The 19,264-nt window shown below is 39.8% G+C and overlaps 1 protein-coding gene across 5 annotated transcripts in view; it reads left to right on the top strand.

Moving 5' to 3' along the window:
- Positions 1–19,264, top strand: part of MYO1B (myosin IB) — a 108,363-nt gene that overhangs the window by 53,723 nt on the left and 35,376 nt on the right. For all 5 annotated transcript variants that reach the window (XM_077785145.1, XM_021531365.2, XM_021531372.2 and 2 more), the window contains exons 6-13: positions 706–752; positions 3,372–3,435; positions 11,628–11,726; positions 12,094–12,197; positions 13,054–13,201; positions 13,869–13,987; positions 14,717–14,803; positions 15,124–15,189. In XM_077785145.1, the coding sequence (XP_077641271.1) occupies positions 706–752; positions 3,372–3,435; positions 11,628–11,726; positions 12,094–12,197; positions 13,054–13,201; positions 13,869–13,987; positions 14,717–14,803; positions 15,124–15,189 (734 nt within the window). The remainder of the gene's footprint in view (positions 1–705; positions 753–3,371; positions 3,436–11,627; positions 11,727–12,093; positions 12,198–13,053; positions 13,202–13,868; positions 13,988–14,716; positions 14,804–15,123; positions 15,190–19,264) is intronic.

Raw genomic sequence — 19,264 nt, 5'->3', positions numbered from 1 at the left:
TGTCCACCTGAATGTAGCCCTGGGAAATCCCTTCTCAAAGAATTTTCATTGTTATAAAACTTGAGCTAAAGAAATTTAAACCAAGCTATTCAGAAAATTATTTTAGGTTAAGCTGAGAACAAACTTTCATTGTAAACCTGACTGATTTGAGTTGAATAATACTGAGCTTGAGATGGGATTAATGAGTTGAAATGGTGTAAATAAATCCATTTCAAAGCATTGATTTAACTGTTCTATGCAAACAATTTTAAAGTGTCATTCTGTAATTTCCTCACTTCTGGTCTCCAGCTTTTAATGTATTCTGGGAACTAGGATTCTTTTCTTTCTCTGAAATAAAGAGGAAGAAGTATTTCCTGTATTTAAAGTTATTTGGGTAATAAAACTATGAATTTGTTGATTCAAACCCCAAAGATATATGCTTAATATGGGTACAGTTTTGTTTTGGAACCATTTCCTCTTGTATATTTTTCTTTAGTTTTTTTAAACAAGGAAAGCATTGAGACAAAACTTCTTTGGACTTCTATAGGTTTTTGGAATTTGTGATCATGTCTGTCACACTCAGGGTCTGATGCCCACACAATGAACAGGGCATAATGTCTCAGAAGTCTATAATTCCTTTAAATATATAAGCAGATCTAGATATTTTATCACTTAAATGTTCTTTTACTGATAGATTTGCTTGTATTTATTTTTCTCTTTCTCCAGCTTTTGGAAATGCCAAAACTGTGCGGAATGACAACTCCTCTAGATTTGTAAGTATTTTCTACAGTCCTTTTTGAGGAGTATGCTGTGCTGTTGGCTATTTGTTTTGCCATGTATCAACCATGTATCTACCAAGGCATCCATAAAGAGAGAAGGAATCATTTGGGGAGCTTTCTTGTAGCTGTCTGAGGACTGTTTGAAGAAGGTAAACACCTTCAACAGCATTCAGTATTTAATTTTTCACACGGGAGCATGTTCTCCTTCCCCAGTGTGTTAGTAGGGCACCATTAGTGATGCCTCTTCAAAGATGTTTCACCTCCTTGCCAGAAATCTTGTTGGTTTCTGATATGGGCATAGAGTTCAATTGAATATCAAAGCAGAGGCTAAAAAAGAAAAACAAAATTAGGATGTGGCAGCCTGTGACCGGATGAAAACATAATTACCGTGCAGCTGGATTCTTTAATTTTCTGGCACTGGTGGCTTTAGTCAGAGACCATGTGTCCAGCAACTGGTCTGCTTAGCAAGTAGATCTTTCCATGTGATCTTTTTTCCAATATGTGTATTTTTTTTTTTTAGTTAAAATTACTACTTTAGGTTCCCATTTGCTTTCTATAACATTTCAAAATGTGTTTGCAACTTCAGTTTTAATATGAACATTTGTAATGTTATTTTTTTGCTTAAGTTCTTTATAATCAACTGGTTGAATTCAACCTTTTTTGGGTATGAAACTGAATGAGAAATTATCAGAATTGATAGTTGAAAAACCAGAAAGGTTGATGCTAGAGTTGAGAGGTTCAGAAATGTGAGTACTTATAGTTTCTCCTGCTAAAATCAGAAAGCTGAATACAACTCTGTCACTTGCTCACTTGTGCTCAGAAAAGTAATATTGTGAGATGTGTGAAGTTGACAAGAGAAGGAAAATTGATACACTGGGAGAATGGTGTGTTGTGAGTTAAAGCAAATGGTTAGAAGTGCTGGACATTTTGAAATTGGAGAGCAGCTTTTTTTCCACTTGGGAGATTTCCTCCCCTTCCCTTCCAATTCTCAAGAGCTGATGATGTTCCACATATCCATGAAGGCTCCTTCTGCAGCTCATTGCCTCTGATTGTGAGCAGAGCAAGGGGTCTTCATCACAAGGCCAAGGCCAAAATCTGGGGCACCTGTAGAGATTTTTAATTTTTTTTTTTAAATAGAAAGACTAGGAAGACTGCAATTACCAGACATGACACTGCAGAAATGATGAGCAGACAGCCCAGAAGTCTTTCCAGGACAAAGTCGAACTAACAACTATTTTGCCTTTCAAGTCCTTGCTTATAAACACTGAGCTAAAAATACTTTTGGAAACACCCAGCTGTCCCAGTCCTTGGGAAATTAAAATTTAATTATCTGATTTAATATTTTTATCTCTGAAATTCGAATCAGCTCAGAATTACCTTGAACAACACAGTAGAAAAAGGAAAATAGAGTTTGAGTAGAGTCAAGCCAATCCTGATGAAATACCCAGTAAGTTAGTAAGTTTCTTCAAGTGAGTCAGTGTAAAGTGCTTGGTTTTTTATGTTCTCTAATAAAAAGTAAAATAGAAAAATAAACAAATCTCTTCTTGAATGCAGTGGATGAGGAAATATAAACACAAGGTTTTTCAATATATTGTTTTTGTCCTAGAATCTTAGGTTTGAGTTGGAAGGGATCTTGAAGACCATCTCATTCCAACCCCCTGCTGTGGGCAGGGACACCTTCCACGGTGTCCAACCTGGCCCTGAACCTGTCCTGCTTCTCTGGGCAGCCCATTTCAGTGCCTCACCCTCCTCACAGTGAGCAGTGTCCTCTGTTAAGTGTGTGCCAGAGGGTGGAATATGGCTGAATTACTACCAGCAGCTTTTATCTTCCTAAACTCCCTTGCCAACGCGAGCAGCACTGCTGTCGCCTCTTCTGCGCAGTCTGTCCATTTTGTCACTGTTAAATGTAGCTGTTACTACATTAAGCACTTGTCAAATAAATTAAAACGATCCAAGGACCGGCGCGATCGTCTGCCATGTGGAAAAGTCAAGCAGAAGTCAAGGCAACGCGCAGCGCCAGCGCGGCTGGGATTGCAATCGCTGGTGTGCTGACAGCCCGTTAATTGTTGCCTCTGGTCTCCCGAGTTCCAAGGGAAGGAGTTCAGCGGGAAAAATCCATCACTTTTACAAGGCAGGCACACGCTGGGGACGGACGTCCCGCGATGGCGAGCGGCGCTGCTGCCAGCCGCTGCTTGGGGCCAGACTCGGCGGCTCTGCTTCAGCTGCCTTGCTTCACGCTCCCAGGGAGAAAAGAAGAAAAGTTCTCCCTGCAAGATAATTTCTTCCTGCATCCTTCAATAAATAAGTGTGGCCCTCCCTAAATGGCTGCAGGGATTGTTTGGTGTTCTTGGCACTCTGGTGGAAGCTTGTATAATGTGGGTTTTCTTCACACAACCTTAGAAACCTCGCAAGTTACTGGGTTGCTTCATAGACCTGATTAAAGCTATTTTCATAAAAATCCCTGGCTGTGATAATGTCTTAGAAGACATGAATGATTTTCTGTTTTGCAAAAATCCGACGGGAGATTGTTAGATCACTCTTCCAACTAACTTAATGTCTTGAGCAGTTTTTCTTAAACAGAAATTATAATCTTAAAATCTGTTGCTTTCACAGGGAAAATACATGGATATTGAGTTTGATTTCAAGGGCGACCCTCTTGGGGGAGTTATAAGCAACTGTGAGTATTACTTTTGGTATCAGCATATTCACAGATTAAAATGTTTTCTGTAGAGAGGAAGATGGTTAAATTATTGAAAAGATCACCTGTGTTTAAAAGATCACCTAACAGAATCTCTCTCCATTATGTGATAAATTCTGCTTTTTGATTTTATTGCTGTTGTGGTGCTCAATGACGTAGCTTAGAGGAAGTGAAAACAGACTTGAAGAGTGAATTTACTGTGTTGTTTCTGAATTTATTGAATTTACTCTGTTGTTTCAAAGGTACTGAGTGATGCATGTGAGTCTGTATATTGTCTCTGAAGCTGGTGGCAGATGCATATGGGTATCGGAGGGTCTTTTTAGTTCTTGAATCCCTGGAATCAGATGTGTTACTAGGTTTGGTGGGCCATTTATGTCAGATGCTCTCTTGTAATTTGCAAGGGTGATACAGAGTGTGCTGGAGATCACGGTGAGATGAGTATATTTGCTTGGAACCAAAGCTGTCTGTACACATTTATACACCTCAAAGTGTAGGAAAAGGTTTTTAATGAGAGAGGATGTACAGCTGTTGAGTTTAGGGAGGCAAAGGTAGCCTTGGAGCTTGTTTTATGACACCTGTAGCAATTCAGAAACCAGCTCTCTGTTGGGAAGAAAAAGGCTGGGAACTGAATGGCAGCCCAGAATGCTTTGACTTGCTTTTCTTTTGAGGGTTTAAGTGCAGCTTTTAAAATAAATTCCTCCTCAGTGCTATATAAAGCCATATTTGTTTGGTTTTCTTATTTTTAAAAGGGGAGGAAGAGGGCAGTGGGTGACTATACTAGGTGTCACTGACCCAGCCTTGACCTTTCATTCCACTCAGCCAAATTCATTGCTGCTTCTAAAGATGTGACTTTTGACACCACTGGCATTTTACTGGTTGTGAAATAATGAGACTCACCCAAGGTGAACTGTACTCTCCATATATAACATAAACCTTTTAAAAACACTATGAGGAATTTTGCACATAAATGTAGGTTTTGGCTTTTTTCAGAGGGCAGACATTTTTTCTCAACCAGATCACCTTTTGGAACTGTGCCTGAAGAGCCTAATTTTTGTGACAGAGTAGATCTTGAAACTCAAATTAGTCGCAATATAAGTGTTTATGGCTATCTATTAGCTTTGACATTTGGCAGTTAACAAAATTAGAGGCCAAACATAATATATTCATAATAATTAAATGTGAACAAGAAGGTGTAAAAGGCTGTTATTTGTTTATTTTATTTCACATTCAAAATATATACATAAAAAATGAGCCCTGCATTGTAAGAGTGGACATTTAAGTCTGTCTTTGAAAGTGCTGCACTGAGTCATGTAATTAAAATATTGTGTCATATCAAAAGGCAATCCAAATAGTTGCTCTGTAGTTTATCTGCCCCATAAATCTCTGCATGGTGTAATTATAACATTACATGTAATTGTAATGATGTGATGACATATGTATCAAAGGGCAGACATATTTTTGGATCCATCCAAAATATGCCTGTTTTAGGCATTCTTTCTGTCTTGTAATGTGTAATAAGTATCTAATAGCAAGGAGATTAATTTTGATTTAAGAATAAAGACCTGATGTGTAAGCCCTGCTGTGGAAATGATGTTACTTATTGAACTCTGAAATGCCTCATCCTTGGCAGGGTATGTCACAGGCAAATACTGAGTGCCTGTAGTAGCATGTTAATATATCTCATCTTTGACTAAGTGTTTGCAAAATTTGGTACTCCATCCACCTCCCTTTAAAAGAGATTTAAAATTATCTGCATTTTCAAAGCAAGATGGTTGCACTGCCTTAGATCTTGGCACACATCTGTAGCGTTGCGTTGCAACACAAACATTTCTTTTTCTATGAGGCATCATCATTCTGAAGATATTGGAGGCCTAAATTCTTTTACACCCCTCAGAATTTGCTCTGGTTTAAGTCAAAATCAGGATTTGTCTTCATGAGTAATCAAACATGAAGTTGAGTAGTGCTGAAGTTTCCTATCCTTAAAAGAGAAAGTATGATTATGAAAATATTTATAAATATTCTTTGATATTTATTAAATATTCTGTTGGTTTGGTATTAATATGATGTGAGGGTGACATCATAATGCTTTAGTTAACCTTTGAGTTGTTTCTGACCTGCTTAATTTCTAAACTATCAGTTAAGGTCGTGGGCTTTTTGTGGCACAGCCTGAAGATGTGTTTCATAGTGTGAGTGGCAGGGAGCAGACACGGTGAACATCTAGGTTATTTTGGTGGCAAGGATGGTAACCAAGATAAGCTACTAAGTCTGTCAGACTGGTGTGGATAAGCAGAGACCCATTAGGCTGAAAGGTCTCTCTTGGAATGGCTGTTTGCTCTGCTCTGGAATGCTGGAAGCTCTGTGGAAGGCTGGTCACTCTGCCTGGGTGACCCTTCAAGGAGTGGCTGATGCTGCTGTGACCTGCCCTTGGGCCATTCTCCCGCTGCCCTTCAATCAGCTCCTGCTTCTTAATTAGAGGGGTTAGCCTGGGAGTGAACCTTGCACAGGATGGAGTTAGAGGGTGAAATTATCATGCCACTGCACACTAGTCTGCCTGACCAGTTTGCAGCCAGTGGGGATGCCCAGCTGACAGATCAGAAACATTTCATGTGCTGTAAACAGAAGGGTAAATCTTCTGAGTAAAATCAGAATGGAAATAATTGAATGGAAGGGGTTTGTGGCATCTATAAATTCAGGACTGGTATGTACCCAAAGTGAAGATAATGTTGTGTTTGAACAGTGTAAAATCTGTGCAGCCTCATTTCATGTATGGCAGCTCAGATCTTCCAACCATGCTGGTTTCCAAGGAAATTGATGTACTGTTACATCATTGTGAACAGTCATGAAAAGAAATTGGGAATGGAAAATTTGAAATTAATGTGATTTATGCAAACTTTAAGTATTTACTTCAGTCAGGAATTGTTTCCACCTTAGACTACAAGGCAGCCATTGTTACATTTGTTTGATCCACCACCAGTGGGTGAGTAGGAAGGGGAGGAAGGCTGACTGAGGTGTGCTGTAAGCCTGAATTATTAGTCCTTTTTGTTAGCTTTCTGTGAAGATCCCAGCTTGTTTTCCTAATGGGTGGGAGATGCTGGAGCCTATGGAAGGTGCTCTGTCCTGGTGCCAGCTGCCAGCCAGCCCATCCATTCACAGGTGACTTGTTTCATGTGCAGGGGTTAGGAAATCCAGACTGCTCCTGTGGGCAGTGCTAAATACAAAACCCTTGCTGTGTTGCCACCTGGGACTGTAGGCATCCCATCACTGCTCAGTAGCAAACATCAGTCCTTGCTGCTTTAAATGGCACCTACAAAGAGGTAAATGCCATTTACATCTCTCTGAGGTGTATCTGCTGTTTCTGCCCTCCTGCAGGGCATTTACAATTGCTGCTGTTGCTTGCAGTCTTGTTCAGCACTTATGCACTCAGAGGGTTTTTTTTCCAGAGCACTTATGAGAAAAGGCAGTGTTGGAGTGTTGCTTTCAGCTGGGTGTTATATTGTGGAAGTAAATTACAGAAAAGATCAATATTGTTCTTAGTTTTTCATTTATTATGGCTGCTTTGTTAGTGAGGATGAGAGAGAGGAGAATGGTAGCTTCTTTTCCACCTGTAATTACACAATAAGACATATCTTATATAAAAATAGGTATGTTTGGTTTTGAAGTAATAGGTGCTAATTGCAATAGCTTTTTTCAGCTCTGAAATATGACTCTGTCCACAGATGCTGCATCTGTTTTGTACTTAAGGCAGTGTCTGTGTGCACACTTGGTTCATTAGTTTTGTGACTGGTTTTGTGTAAATTTGATGGCTGAAGGGGTTTTGCACAGTACAGCTCAAAATGTTTCACTTTCACAATAGTTTAGACCTTTTGGAAAGCATGGATCTTACAATATCTTTCCCATAGTTTTTGTAAGTCTTAAATTTTCATGTTTTACCTAGAATTTCCTGCTGAAAAATACCTGGCTTTTAGCATTCCCTGATCTTTACTAATCTGCCTGAGCCCTTCAGTGATATAATGATTAACTAAGAGACAACATTGGTACAGGTTGGGAAGTAAAGGATATGCAATGCCTGATCTGGAAAAGCCATTTTTAACCAGCAAAATGTCTTTAGAGGCCCAATAACAAGAGATTAAGAAAGGGCCCTGTTTTGCCATCTTTTCCAACAACAGCATGAAAGAAATCACTGATGTTTTTCTAAGGCAACTATTTTTTTTTTTTTTTAAAGCTAGCGAAGTGATAACTTTGCAACTTATTGTTTTTTAACAACTTGCTTGTTCATTTTAAAAGTCAGAAGTAATTAGCCACTTACTGAGCAATCTAGAGCCTGAGCTGTGATTGCTGTTGGAAAGCTCCTTTGCTTAGGAAAATATTCCACAATCAGACTCTATGGGAAGAGATACCCATTCTTGTTGATGTTCTTTTTGTTTTTGTTTTAAATCTTCACATCTCCCTTGGTGTTCCTCTTAGCATGTTTGCCACCATTTAGGCAATGGTTTTGTCTAAACTAGGTAGAGATTGAGGATACAAGCTACAAGCTATATTAAACATTTTGATTAGCTCATTTTTAAACAGCATTCATCACTTGAGCAATGAGGTTTTAACACTTAAAATGATGCAGTCATTGTCAATGTACATGCTGCCCATTTAGTAGTTTTTGACTGACACAATTATGGATCAGTTTATCCAAGAGAACATTACTGTGAACTTGGTGGGAATAATAGGGAAAAATTAATGAGAAACTTTTTAATCAGTGACTTTTTCTGAAGACAGCTAGATAATCAAGGTAGGAAATGAGAAAATGTAATGAGGCTGTAGAAATAAGCTGCTGTGACTAGAACACATTCTGTAACTTCAGTTGAGCAGCTAAAAGGCTCCTTGGTCATGGCCAGCTGAAGAGACTATGACTAAAGTAAACTTCTTCTGGATGATTTAGAATGTACCAAGATAGTGGCATTTTTTGGTTTTACTGTTTAGTTGCTCCTTTCTGGAATGTTGATTTGATTTCTAGTATATTTAGAGAAATACAAATACCCTAAATTTTTCTGCATCACTTGAGTTCATGGGTCAAGTAACTGAAAAAAAAATTGTATAAAGTTGTGCTTTAGAGTTTTCAGAAGTATTCAGAATATTTTTTCTTTCTTTCTTTTATGTTAAGTAAAATTGTTTAGCAGGGTGCTTACATAGATCTCTTACATTTAAACAGTGATATCTAGGGAAAAAGAAAAGTCTTCTGAACGAATTTTGAGTCACCTGAATTGATGGGTATTCAGACAGAATAGGCAAATTAATTTTCCAATTTTAATTTAATTTATTTTGCTTTGGTGCATGCAACAAGTTAAATGTTCTGTTGAAGCAGATGCACTGTAAGATAATGCAGAAATAACACTTAACCCATAAACACACCATATGTAGTTCTGTATGTGCTCTCCTGATAATTCTGTATAGTCCGTACATATAATTCACACAGAGCATGTAACAAAATGTAATGTAGAGAGAGTTTGGGGGTTTTTGCTTCTGTGGATTTTCACATAGATGAGCACCATCTGTCCACACATTCCACTGTCAACACCATCACCCAGGGGCCACGTGCAGCAGTCTGAGGTGCAGCTTTGTCTTTTCTCTTTGGTGTGTTTGATCCACAGAACTGGCAATTGGGTGGGAGTTAACACAAAAGTTACTGGCAGTGCTGTGGTTGCATCAAGAAAAATGTATGTGGTTGCTTTATTAAAATGCTAATTAGGGCAAACAGAGGGAAGTTTTCTGAAGAAGTGGGCAGATGGTCTGGATCTTCCTACAAGATTTCAGTCTGCATGTGAAAAGAAAGAAAAGGAAAAAAAACCCCAATGAACACAGATTTGAACAAGAATTGACAACAGCTGCTTTGTTAAGGAAAATACCTGATTTTCTGACAGTGACTGCTTTTTTCCTCAATTATGAAGGCTGACAGAATATGGAATGTTAGGACTTTTGAAAACTGAATTTGAATTGGTTAACCTTGTTGCTTCTAAATATATATAAATAAGATAAAGTGGTGAAAAAACCAATTATCCTCCTGAACATAACTAATTTTAAATACATTCAGGAACCTGTTTTTTAAATCTGCTGAAGGCGTGCATGTAATTAGAAGGCTTACGTACAATATTTTACCAGGATGTGTAGCTGGGCTTTTATGACAGCATTTGAGTAAATTTATGGGTAGAATATTTTTAAACCCAAATAAGCCAAACCACATTGCTTCAATATCCCTTGAGAATACAGCCATTTCCTGAAGTGTGTGTAGCCACAGTGGGAGCTGAAGTTGTTTATTTTTTTGAGATTAAATTTGGCTGCGATCTGTTCCAACACTTGCCTGGAGAACCTTCACAGCCAGCACAGCTCTGAATTGCCTGCTGCTCACCTTGCCTTTCCCAGCCCAAGTATTAACTCTTGGATGGGGGATCAGCCTCTCTCAAGCCAGTAAATACTTGACGTTTGTCCTACTATTAGGCAATCAGAAGATTAATAGATACTGTCTGAATTTTGTCATCGTTGTCACTGGCTAATTATGGGAGCAGAAAGTCATTTTTGAACCTGACTCGCTGTAGTTTAGGTGGAGGACGGACTCTGAAGACTTGTGTAATTTTGTGGGTTGAAGTTGCTTTAGACCCTTCAGGAGGGTCTCTATTGCCTATTCCATGAGAAGGGAGGCAATTAGGTAATTACAGTGGGCAGCACAGGCACCATGCACTGCCTGTAGCCCCCAGAAAGAGAAATCCATCTATTGCACTACTCTGTTCATGGAGGGAGCCCTGGGACAGATCCAACGCCCCAGGCTGAGCCCTGCTGTGCCAGGAGCTCTCCAGTTTCTCCTCCATGGTGGAACTGGAGTCAGGGGGTTGCAGCACAAAGGTTGCTGGCCTGAGTTGCCCCTCTGACTTCCCAGATTACTGAAACTCAACAGGCTCAGTTTCAGCAGGAATGGGAATCTGGGAAAAGGTGTGGTAGAACACACCTCTGATATTCCAGCCAGGGGAAGGCCTTAACAACCCCATGTAATGACTTGGTGTTTTCTGTGTCCTACCTTTGTGAAATCTCATCTCACTGTGGATGTTCTGAACACTGACAGTTCCCTTTAGGGGTTTTCTTCTTGCACGGGCTTAGAGAGAAATCAGCCCTCAGTCACAGATGTGGGGCTGTGTCATGGTAGGTGCAGGGGGAACTCCTTTGCTGTGTGCTTGGAATGAGGCATTGCATATCCCTGTCTCCATGTCACTGAATAGATGTAGTTTAAGAGAAACACATCGGAATTGTGTCTGCTATCTGGAAAAATGTAGTTGTGCTAGTCAGAAAAAAAGAAAAAAACATGTTTTGTACAAAACCAGCAGGTCACACTGATACCTGTCCAGATGTTCTCTTATTGCATAACTCTTCCTTCTGTGAACCATAGCCTTCCACTGCAGTGCAGGCTGAACAATCTTTGAATTGTCACCTCTGTGGTAAATATGATGTTGAGTCTGAAGTGGTTGCAAGGTGTTACAAGTCAGTCTGCTTATGCTGCCTGCCTGAATTCCTGCCCTCGTGGGCAAGGCTTAGAAATGTGTCTGTCACTGAGAGCAGTCTCCCTGTCAAGCTACTCCATCAGTGCAGTGATGCTTCTCAAAGTGCTGTATTTCCATTTCACTTTGAGTATATCAGGATGCAGCTTCTGTCAGCCCCACTGGCAATTATTTCATAGGCTGATACACTTGAGGATCACAAAGTGCTGCATGATTATTCAGTTTAAATGCTTTCTTTATTTGGTCTCTCCTTTTCATTTACCCATCTTTCAAGCACTCAGCCTAGTAACATTTTGCCTCTTCAAACTTTCATTCATGGAGTCATCCTCCTCAAATCCTAATTTTGTGGTAGTACTGTAAATCAGTGAACATCTTTTTGAGCACATTGCCTCCCTGACCTGAATTCTCTTTGCAGCTCATAGACTGCAGCCTTTACCAGAGCATTGGGCTTGCCCCTAGCTCAAAGAAATATTAGAGATGATATACTATGATAAGGTTTATACCAACCCTCTTCTGGTTTGATGATGGTGATATAAAGCAATGAAGTAGAAAATGGTGGAGGGTTATATTTATTTTAAAGGGTTTTGCTCCAGCAGTCTGTCCCTGACCTGTGAGATTTTTGTTGGTTTGTTTGTTTAGATCTGCTAGAGAAGTCTCGTGTTGTTAAGCAGCCAAGGGGTGAAAGAAACTTCCACATTTTCTATCAGATCCTGTCTGGTGCATCAGAAGAGTTTCTCTGTAAGTGTTGCCCTTGTGCCTTGTTCAGATATGAGTTTTCTTTATATTTAGTGTGCTATTCCATGCACATCATCTTTTGTGGGAAATGTGATATTGATTAATTTTTCAAATTAATGGTGGTAGGATCATTGGTAATATGTGAAGTCCACATATGCTTTGATATTATCCAATTACCTGAGTCAGAATTGGCTTAGCAATGCATTAAAAACAAATTTGAAAGCCTGTTCTTATTCAAAAGGCTAATAATTAAAAGATCCTTGAAGAAAATCCAATAATAACAACCTTATTCCTGACAATGCTGATTCTGGGATAAAATTGCTACTAACAAGAATGCTATTACTAATGATGCTTTTATTTGATTTATTAGGCAAACTCAAGCTGGAGAGGGACTTCAGCAGATACAACTACCTGGGCCTTGATTCTGCCAGAGTGAATGGAGTGGATGATGCTTCAAACTTCAGAACAGTCAGGGTAAGAAGGAGCAGGGGCTGCCTGTGCACCCAACACCAGTGCAGGGATTTTTCTTATGGTCTGTCTGTTCATGCAGGGCTGGGCTGGGAGGGCCACCTCTCCTGACTGCTGGGCACTCTTCATGCTGGGATAGAGCATGTTTGCACAGGGAAACAGAAAACTAGGAAATAGGATCAAGCTTCTGGAGTATTCCTATGGGAATACAAAAAGGACAAAAAAACCCCAAAGAAAAGAAAATATATAAAAAAAAAAACCCCAAGAAAACTCCCCCAAACCAAAAAGAAAACAAAAGGGGGAAAAAAAAAGCCCAGATGCCTTGGTCAGATCCTGGGAAAAGTTATATTTTGTAGTGGTTTAGGACAGCAGTGACTGAGCCTCAGGGACCAGGTGATGCTAAGAAGTTGAAAGAAAAAGAAGACTGGGATGATTGATTGTCAAGATGATTTGCTGTCCTGTTTTTCTTGGTTGTACTCAGGGACAAGATGAATACAGGACCTTGTTACCCAGTGTATGCAAATATGGATTCTAAAAGTGACTGGTCTGAGAAGACAGGAGGACCTGTTCATTTGACTGGGAAAAATTGGGTTGGGTTACAATCTAAATTAAGTGGCTAAAAAAAGTACAGTGTTTCAGAAACCTAAATTTTGAATGAGTCCTAGAAGTGGACTGGTCTGAATGCCAGCTCCATTTTCACACCTCCTGTGTATTATAAAACTTACTTATCTTAGCACAGGAATTATAGGTACTTTTCATAACAGAAATTTGTAATTAATGCAGATAAATGGTGAATTTTTCAAGAATGATCTGTTTAAATGTAGATGCTTTTATCTCATAAATTTATTTGTCCCCTTTCCAGAATGCAATGCAGATTGTTGGGTTTATGGATCATGAAACACAGTCGGTTTTTGAAGTAGTGGCAGCCGTTCTGAAATTGGGAAATATCGAATTTAAGCCTGAATCTCGTGCAAATGGCCTAGATGAAAGTAAAATCAAAGATAAAAATGGTAAGATGAGATTAGTGATGGGAAGAAAGCCACTAATTTGTCTGAAATCGGTATTAATTTTGTCATTTCTGCAGACATACAATATCCTTACATATGAATTAGATTGTTTCCAGAGCTCACCCTCAGGCAACTGTGGGCTGCATTCTGTGCAATTTCAATCATTCTGTTTGAAATTCCAAAGATTATTTCCCCCTTTTTTCCCCACTCTGTTATCACTTTGTTCTAAAATGTTAAATGCTTCTGTGCCTTTATGTAGCTGCTTGTTTTTTCTGCAGTGGATGATTTTTTGTTCTTTTGCAGTATCTCTGCCTTTAGTGTCAGATTCATTTGGTGATATTTTTGCAGCTGATGTATTTTGAAAGCTCATTTTCATCTGAAAGTTTTTTGATTATGAAAAGTAGTCTGGTAGAAATGGAGAGAAAGTGTCTTCTCAAAAATAAGTGGATAGGAAGTGCTTTCAAAACCAGTAGCTCTCTTTCCTTGCTCCGTGCATAATTTTATAAACTTTGCTTGGCAGGGTGGTGGGGAGAGAGTGTGAATGGGGAACACTCCTGTTGAAGGGCATTTTGGGAAAATACCACACTTTTTAAAACCTGGTCGTTTTAGAGAAGAAAAACTAATAATAAGGAAGGATTGATTGTATTCACACTTTGCTTTTTCTTGCTAGAACTCAAGGAAATCTGTGAGTTGACAGGCATAGACCAGTCTGTATTGGAGAGAGCTTTCAGCTTCCGGACAGTTGAGGCCAAACAGGAGAAAGTTTCAACAACACTAAATGTGGCTCAGGTAAAAAGAGGTCCTGATTGAGAAGGAAAAGATAATTTTAAATGGCAATTTTATTCTGCATGATTAAATCATAACTACCCCAATAAAACCTACGACTGAAAGGCTGCACTGAATAAATCACAAGCATAGGGTGTGTTTTTTGCTCAGTGGTTTCTAAGTGTTAAGAGATACTGGATGCTTTGGTTTGGTGTGTGCTCCTCCAAAAGATGAGGAACAGGCAAATGTTGCAGAGAATGTAAAAACAAGCAGTCCTGCACAAAGCCCAAGTGTTGTGGCAGACTGTTTTCATTTAGGGCAACTGCTGTAATTCCATGTGAGCTGTGGGCCCCGGGGCTGCCGAAAAACCTTTGCTGCCAGTGTGAATTCATCCCCCCGTAATGCTGCAGAGCCAGGGTGGCTGCCACCTGTGTCTCATCAGCTCAGGCCAGCAGGAATGTGGCTTCTCCAGCTGCAGCTGCTCAAGTCCCCTTGCCTAGGATTAGGATGGGGGATGTGAGTCTTTGGGGAGCAGCTGGAAGAGCAGGAAGGGAGCTGGAGTGCCCTGGTTGTGGCTGCTGTTCCTGCCAGCCCGTGGCCAGGAGGGCAGAGCTCCTATGCCCACTTAGGCAGAGCCACTGCTCCCTGAGCTGGTTTTACTCAGTTTATAGCACCTTTAAGACACCCTCAGCAGCAAGAGAATGCTTGGTTTAGCCCAGCACTTATAACATTTTTCTTCTTTCTTCTCTTTAGGCTTATTATGCCCGTGATGCTCTGGCTAAGAATTTATACAGTCGCCTGTTCTCCTGGCTCGTTACCAGGATCAATGAGAGCATTAAGGTATTGCTGCTTTGTGCTTGTAAAAAGAGAAATCAATAGAAATCCTTCAAATTAAAGTGGACAGTAAAACTGTATTTGCCAATTTCATTTTTCCTGGCTGTACACTGTTACGCACAAATAACCTTATCACAGCTCAACAAATTGCTCTCTGCTCGGTTCTTAAGCTTGTAAAAATATTCACATTAAGTGTATTTTGGGAAACCATATGTAACATTTTAGTTTTACAGTATTTGACAGCCTACTTATGAGATACATTCATTTTCTTGAGTCCCAAGTATGCAATGTACAGATGACTGACTCGGTGTTTATTTTTCTGTAAGGCACAAACAAAAGTGAGAAAGAAGGTAATGGGAGTGCTGGACATCTATGGCTTTGAAATTTTTGAGGTAAGACCTTTATAATGGTAACCATTTAGTGAGTCAGCTCTTATTAAAGCCTAACAGAATTAATGAATTCATAATCAGAATATATCTAATTTGCCTCAAGTGTGTCATGCCTGACAAAAAATCTACTAGAAAGGTAAGCCAAAGGGAGATGTCTTGACATGTCTGGCAATTGAAACAAAAAATTATGAAAGTCGTACTTGTGTTTTTACACCATAGGTATATAAATATTTATGATGGATAAACTAAATATATGTTGTTGTGGCATACATTCTGAGCATAGGAGAAACTCTGGCACTGTCATTTCTGCCCTGAGGCATTTTGTGGATGTCTTTGAATAAGCTGTGTATCCTGAGAGGGGAAAATAAAACAACCACCCAACAAAAACTATACATTCTTTTCCTGTCAAAATTAAACAAGGACTTATATTGCATTTCATCTCAATTCACTTAGGTAAATACTCTGTACCTATTCCTAGCTAGAGATCTGTGGCTCACTGCTGTTTGTTTACAATAGTATTTTTAGACTCCTGGTATTTTGAAACAAAACAATCAATGAGGAGTTTTTAATTGGGTTAGAGAGCACCGGGGACAGGGCATTTTCCATAAATCTTGTTCTGACAGTTTTTGTTTAAGAGATTTATGGATCTTGGTTGGAATCTGTGTGTGTTTAAACTAGAAACTCATCTGAGGAGAAGAAAAATCAGTTGAAAAACCCTGACCCACTTCCCTACATGCCTCTTAGAAATCTGGGGAGGATGTTTAAGCTGTGTGGAAAATTGGAATGATCCAGAAAAGAGCAGTTGTTCACGTGAGGGTGGTGTACATTTCATTTCAGAAGCAAAACATCCAACTATGTGCAAATCAGAGTACCTCTGAAGAGGAAAAGGAAAGCTGAGAGTTGCCTCGAGGGCTTGCTGAGCAAGGCTGTGTTGTTTGCAGTAGACACAAGAAAATATTTATGAAAATATCGTGGTGGAACGGGGATCTTGGTGCCAGATCTCTTGGGAGCTGGTCCCTGAGTAGCCTTTAGGAAGCTGGCACTGGAATGGTGCTGCTGACATCCTCAGGCAGGATCTGTTTTTCCTAGCTCCCCTGTGTGTGGTTGGGTTGGACGTGCACAGGGAGGTGGGAGACAAGGGTGCACCAGCATGAGCCAGCTGAAGGATTGTGTTTGTGGGATGGTGTTCAGAGACAAGGCTGTTTCCCACGCGTAATTTTCATCTTTTCTACATTCAGCATCTTAGAAGGTTGTAAGTAAGTGGCCGAGTACAGGAGAAAAATGAAAAAAAAAAAATCCAGAGCTCTTTTCACTTACCTGTCATACTGGATTACAGTGTAGCTTTCTCAAAAGCTTCAAAATAATGGGGGAAGTTATTATTTACTCCTTTAAATATTGAGTATTGCTTTTCCTGGAAAAGCTGGGGAAGGTTTTGCCTTGTGACATAAGGACCAAACTCATCAGTACATTCACACAAGGTGTGACTCTCTCATGAGTTGAGACCTATGGCAAGAAGAGGAGCCTGGTACAGCATCACAGGAATGACTGAATTATTGTTTAAATTTAATTATATTAAAGCAACTAAAATTTTGACACTATGCAGCCACATAAGGAAAATGTAATGATGTCTTAAGATTTATAGCATAACAAATACAGTGGAATTTGGAGCATTTTGCTGTGTGGTACATTTGTAAACACTATAGCCATTCAAAATATTAGCTGAGATGTGGCTAATGACAGTAACATATCCATCTAGTTATAAATCAGTTAAAACCTATGACTAAAAATGTGCAGCTGCCTCTTGAACCTAATTCTTAAGTCATATTTTGATTTTCACACCTGTTCCTGAAAGTTAGAACTTATGTCAGCTCTCCAAAGAATGTTTGTTGGCAAAAGTGCACTTTAGAGGTTTCATCTCTAAATTTGTGCCTTTTAAATGTGCAAGCTGTTTGATGTGCTGAAGGTAGAGAGGCCTACATTAATCATGTTTCTACTTAGGTAAGTTTACCATTAGTGGTCTTTGACCCGAAGTGTCCCATGGAGACAGAATGTATCAAAACCCACAGGAGGTGTATCAGGAGTGTTTTATATACATGCAAAATATAATCTTCACAAGAAGAGTGAATAAAGAAATCCAGATTTACCATTCTCAAAGACCCTACACTTCACCTTCTTGATGACAGTAGCAGTCTTGTTCTATTATATGCAAATTGAAGCTTTCAAATGAGATTTTTTTCATCTCTTTTTAAAATATTGATTTTACTGTTCACTGTGGTTTTTGCAATTTTCTGTAATTTAAGCTGAAGTTAATTTACAAGGGTGACTTGTGGTTTCTTGGAAATTAACAGAGAAAAGATACTTTGGGTATTGATACTGCTGGCATATTCTCTTTGGGCTTTAGGTTTTGCTAGTATATTTATCAAACACAAACCCCATTTTTCAGACAAACACAAAAGCCATCCAAGAAAGTCGGTATAAGGACTTGGCTGCCTAAAAATTCAGCTTAGGGAATTTAAATCTATCAATAATCCTCAGCCTCTGTGGGTTTGGCAGATGTCAGCAGCAAGCTTGGCTGGGCAATCCACAAAATAGGTGCTGTAAAGCTGTGTTTATTTTTGAATCCTGCCTTGCCTTTTGTGGTAAGCCAAATGCTGGGACTGAACGCTTGCGAAGCGAAACGCTGAAATTTTGGGTGGCTCTGTGTGAATTGTCTGTGGGCAAGGATTTAGGGACTAGGATTGGGGTGGAAATGAGGGCTGGGCTGTTGTGTAACTGTGCTTCTGGAGCCTGGGCCGTGGCCTGAAGCTCCAAGGGTTTATGCACATTTCTGAGCGGCTGCCTGCGTGCTCAGCGTGCACTCCAGACTGAGATTTCAGATGGGCTGGTGGCACCACGAGTTCTAGAATCAGCTTGATTCCAGGCTTCCTGGGGTAGGTTTGGGGTTGTTCCCATTTTATTCCATTTTGAGTGTGTGTTTTTGGGTCTCTGCAGAATGCTGGGGCGGGGCTGGGAAGGGTGGGGATTGTGATGGAGAAGTGCAGGCCGTAGGAGGCAGATGATGGGGGCCTGGCAGGGCTCAACAAAGATGAACAGAAGGCTCTCTCCATTTGCTTTGGGTGTTGAGTTTCTTGTTGTGTACATTTCCTGTAGAGACAAGAAATAGTAGAACTGGATGTCATGGAATGAGCGTGAGCATTACATCCTGCCCAGCCCTTCAGAGGTAGAAATGTCTGTCTGTGCTACTTGGTTTAAAGCTTTATTCTGAATATTCAGGCACCACTCTGCATGTGATGAAGTTAATGATTTGGAGTGCAGTTTTATGGAAGGTAACACTGCCAACCAAGGCTTATTGTTGAAATTTGCCAGGCCTTGAGAAGACTGTTTGAAAGTGAGTTCCTTCTGCTCAGTCCCTTGGTGGAGCAGTTTGTTCCATGTATTTTAGCCTGACAAGAAACTGGGATGCACTAGTGATAGAGTTGCAGAGAGAGATTGCTTCCATCTGGTTGACCAGAGGTGATGTGTCTGCTTTGTCTTTGGAGACAGCATCTGACCAGCTCCTTTTGCTCCAGGTAGACAAGAACATGCAAACACATGGCAAAAAACCCACCAGTAAATAAAAGTATCACAGGTAAACCAGCCAAACAAGCCACCCAGCAGTAACACCAGGTCCATTTCTCACAGTCTGATGCATTTTGATAGCACTTCTTTTTATTTAAGGCAATTAGCTTGTTTCTTGTGCATAGAAGTCCCTTAAAGTAACAGAAAGAAGCTTGATCCTGCTGCATGTATTGTGTAAGCTGTCATCTGGACAATGATAAAATGACAGTATATCTATTGAGAGAATATGTTAGAAATGTGAAGAATGTATTTTCTTCATATTAACAAGTTCATGGTTGTGTTAATTATCTTTTTTTAGAGGGAGGTAACCAAATAAGGAGCAATAATAATTGAAAATGTCTTTCTGAGGTGTTTAAGGCATGAAAAAATAGGGGAGCTATTTTCACCTTCACCATAAACCTGTACAACAGCTCGGTCCAGTTGCTGCCTGCTTGCTTTGCCTTTTTCTGTCCTGTTGATT

Source organism: Lonchura striata, chromosome 8 (assembly GCF_046129695.1).
Source record: "Lonchura striata isolate bLonStr1 chromosome 8, bLonStr1.mat, whole genome shotgun sequence".
In the NCBI taxonomy this organism is placed as follows: domain Eukaryota; kingdom Metazoa; phylum Chordata; class Aves; order Passeriformes; family Estrildidae; genus Lonchura; species Lonchura striata.
The sequence above is the reverse complement of the archived record's forward strand: the minus strand, read 5'-3'. Positions and strand labels throughout refer to the sequence as shown.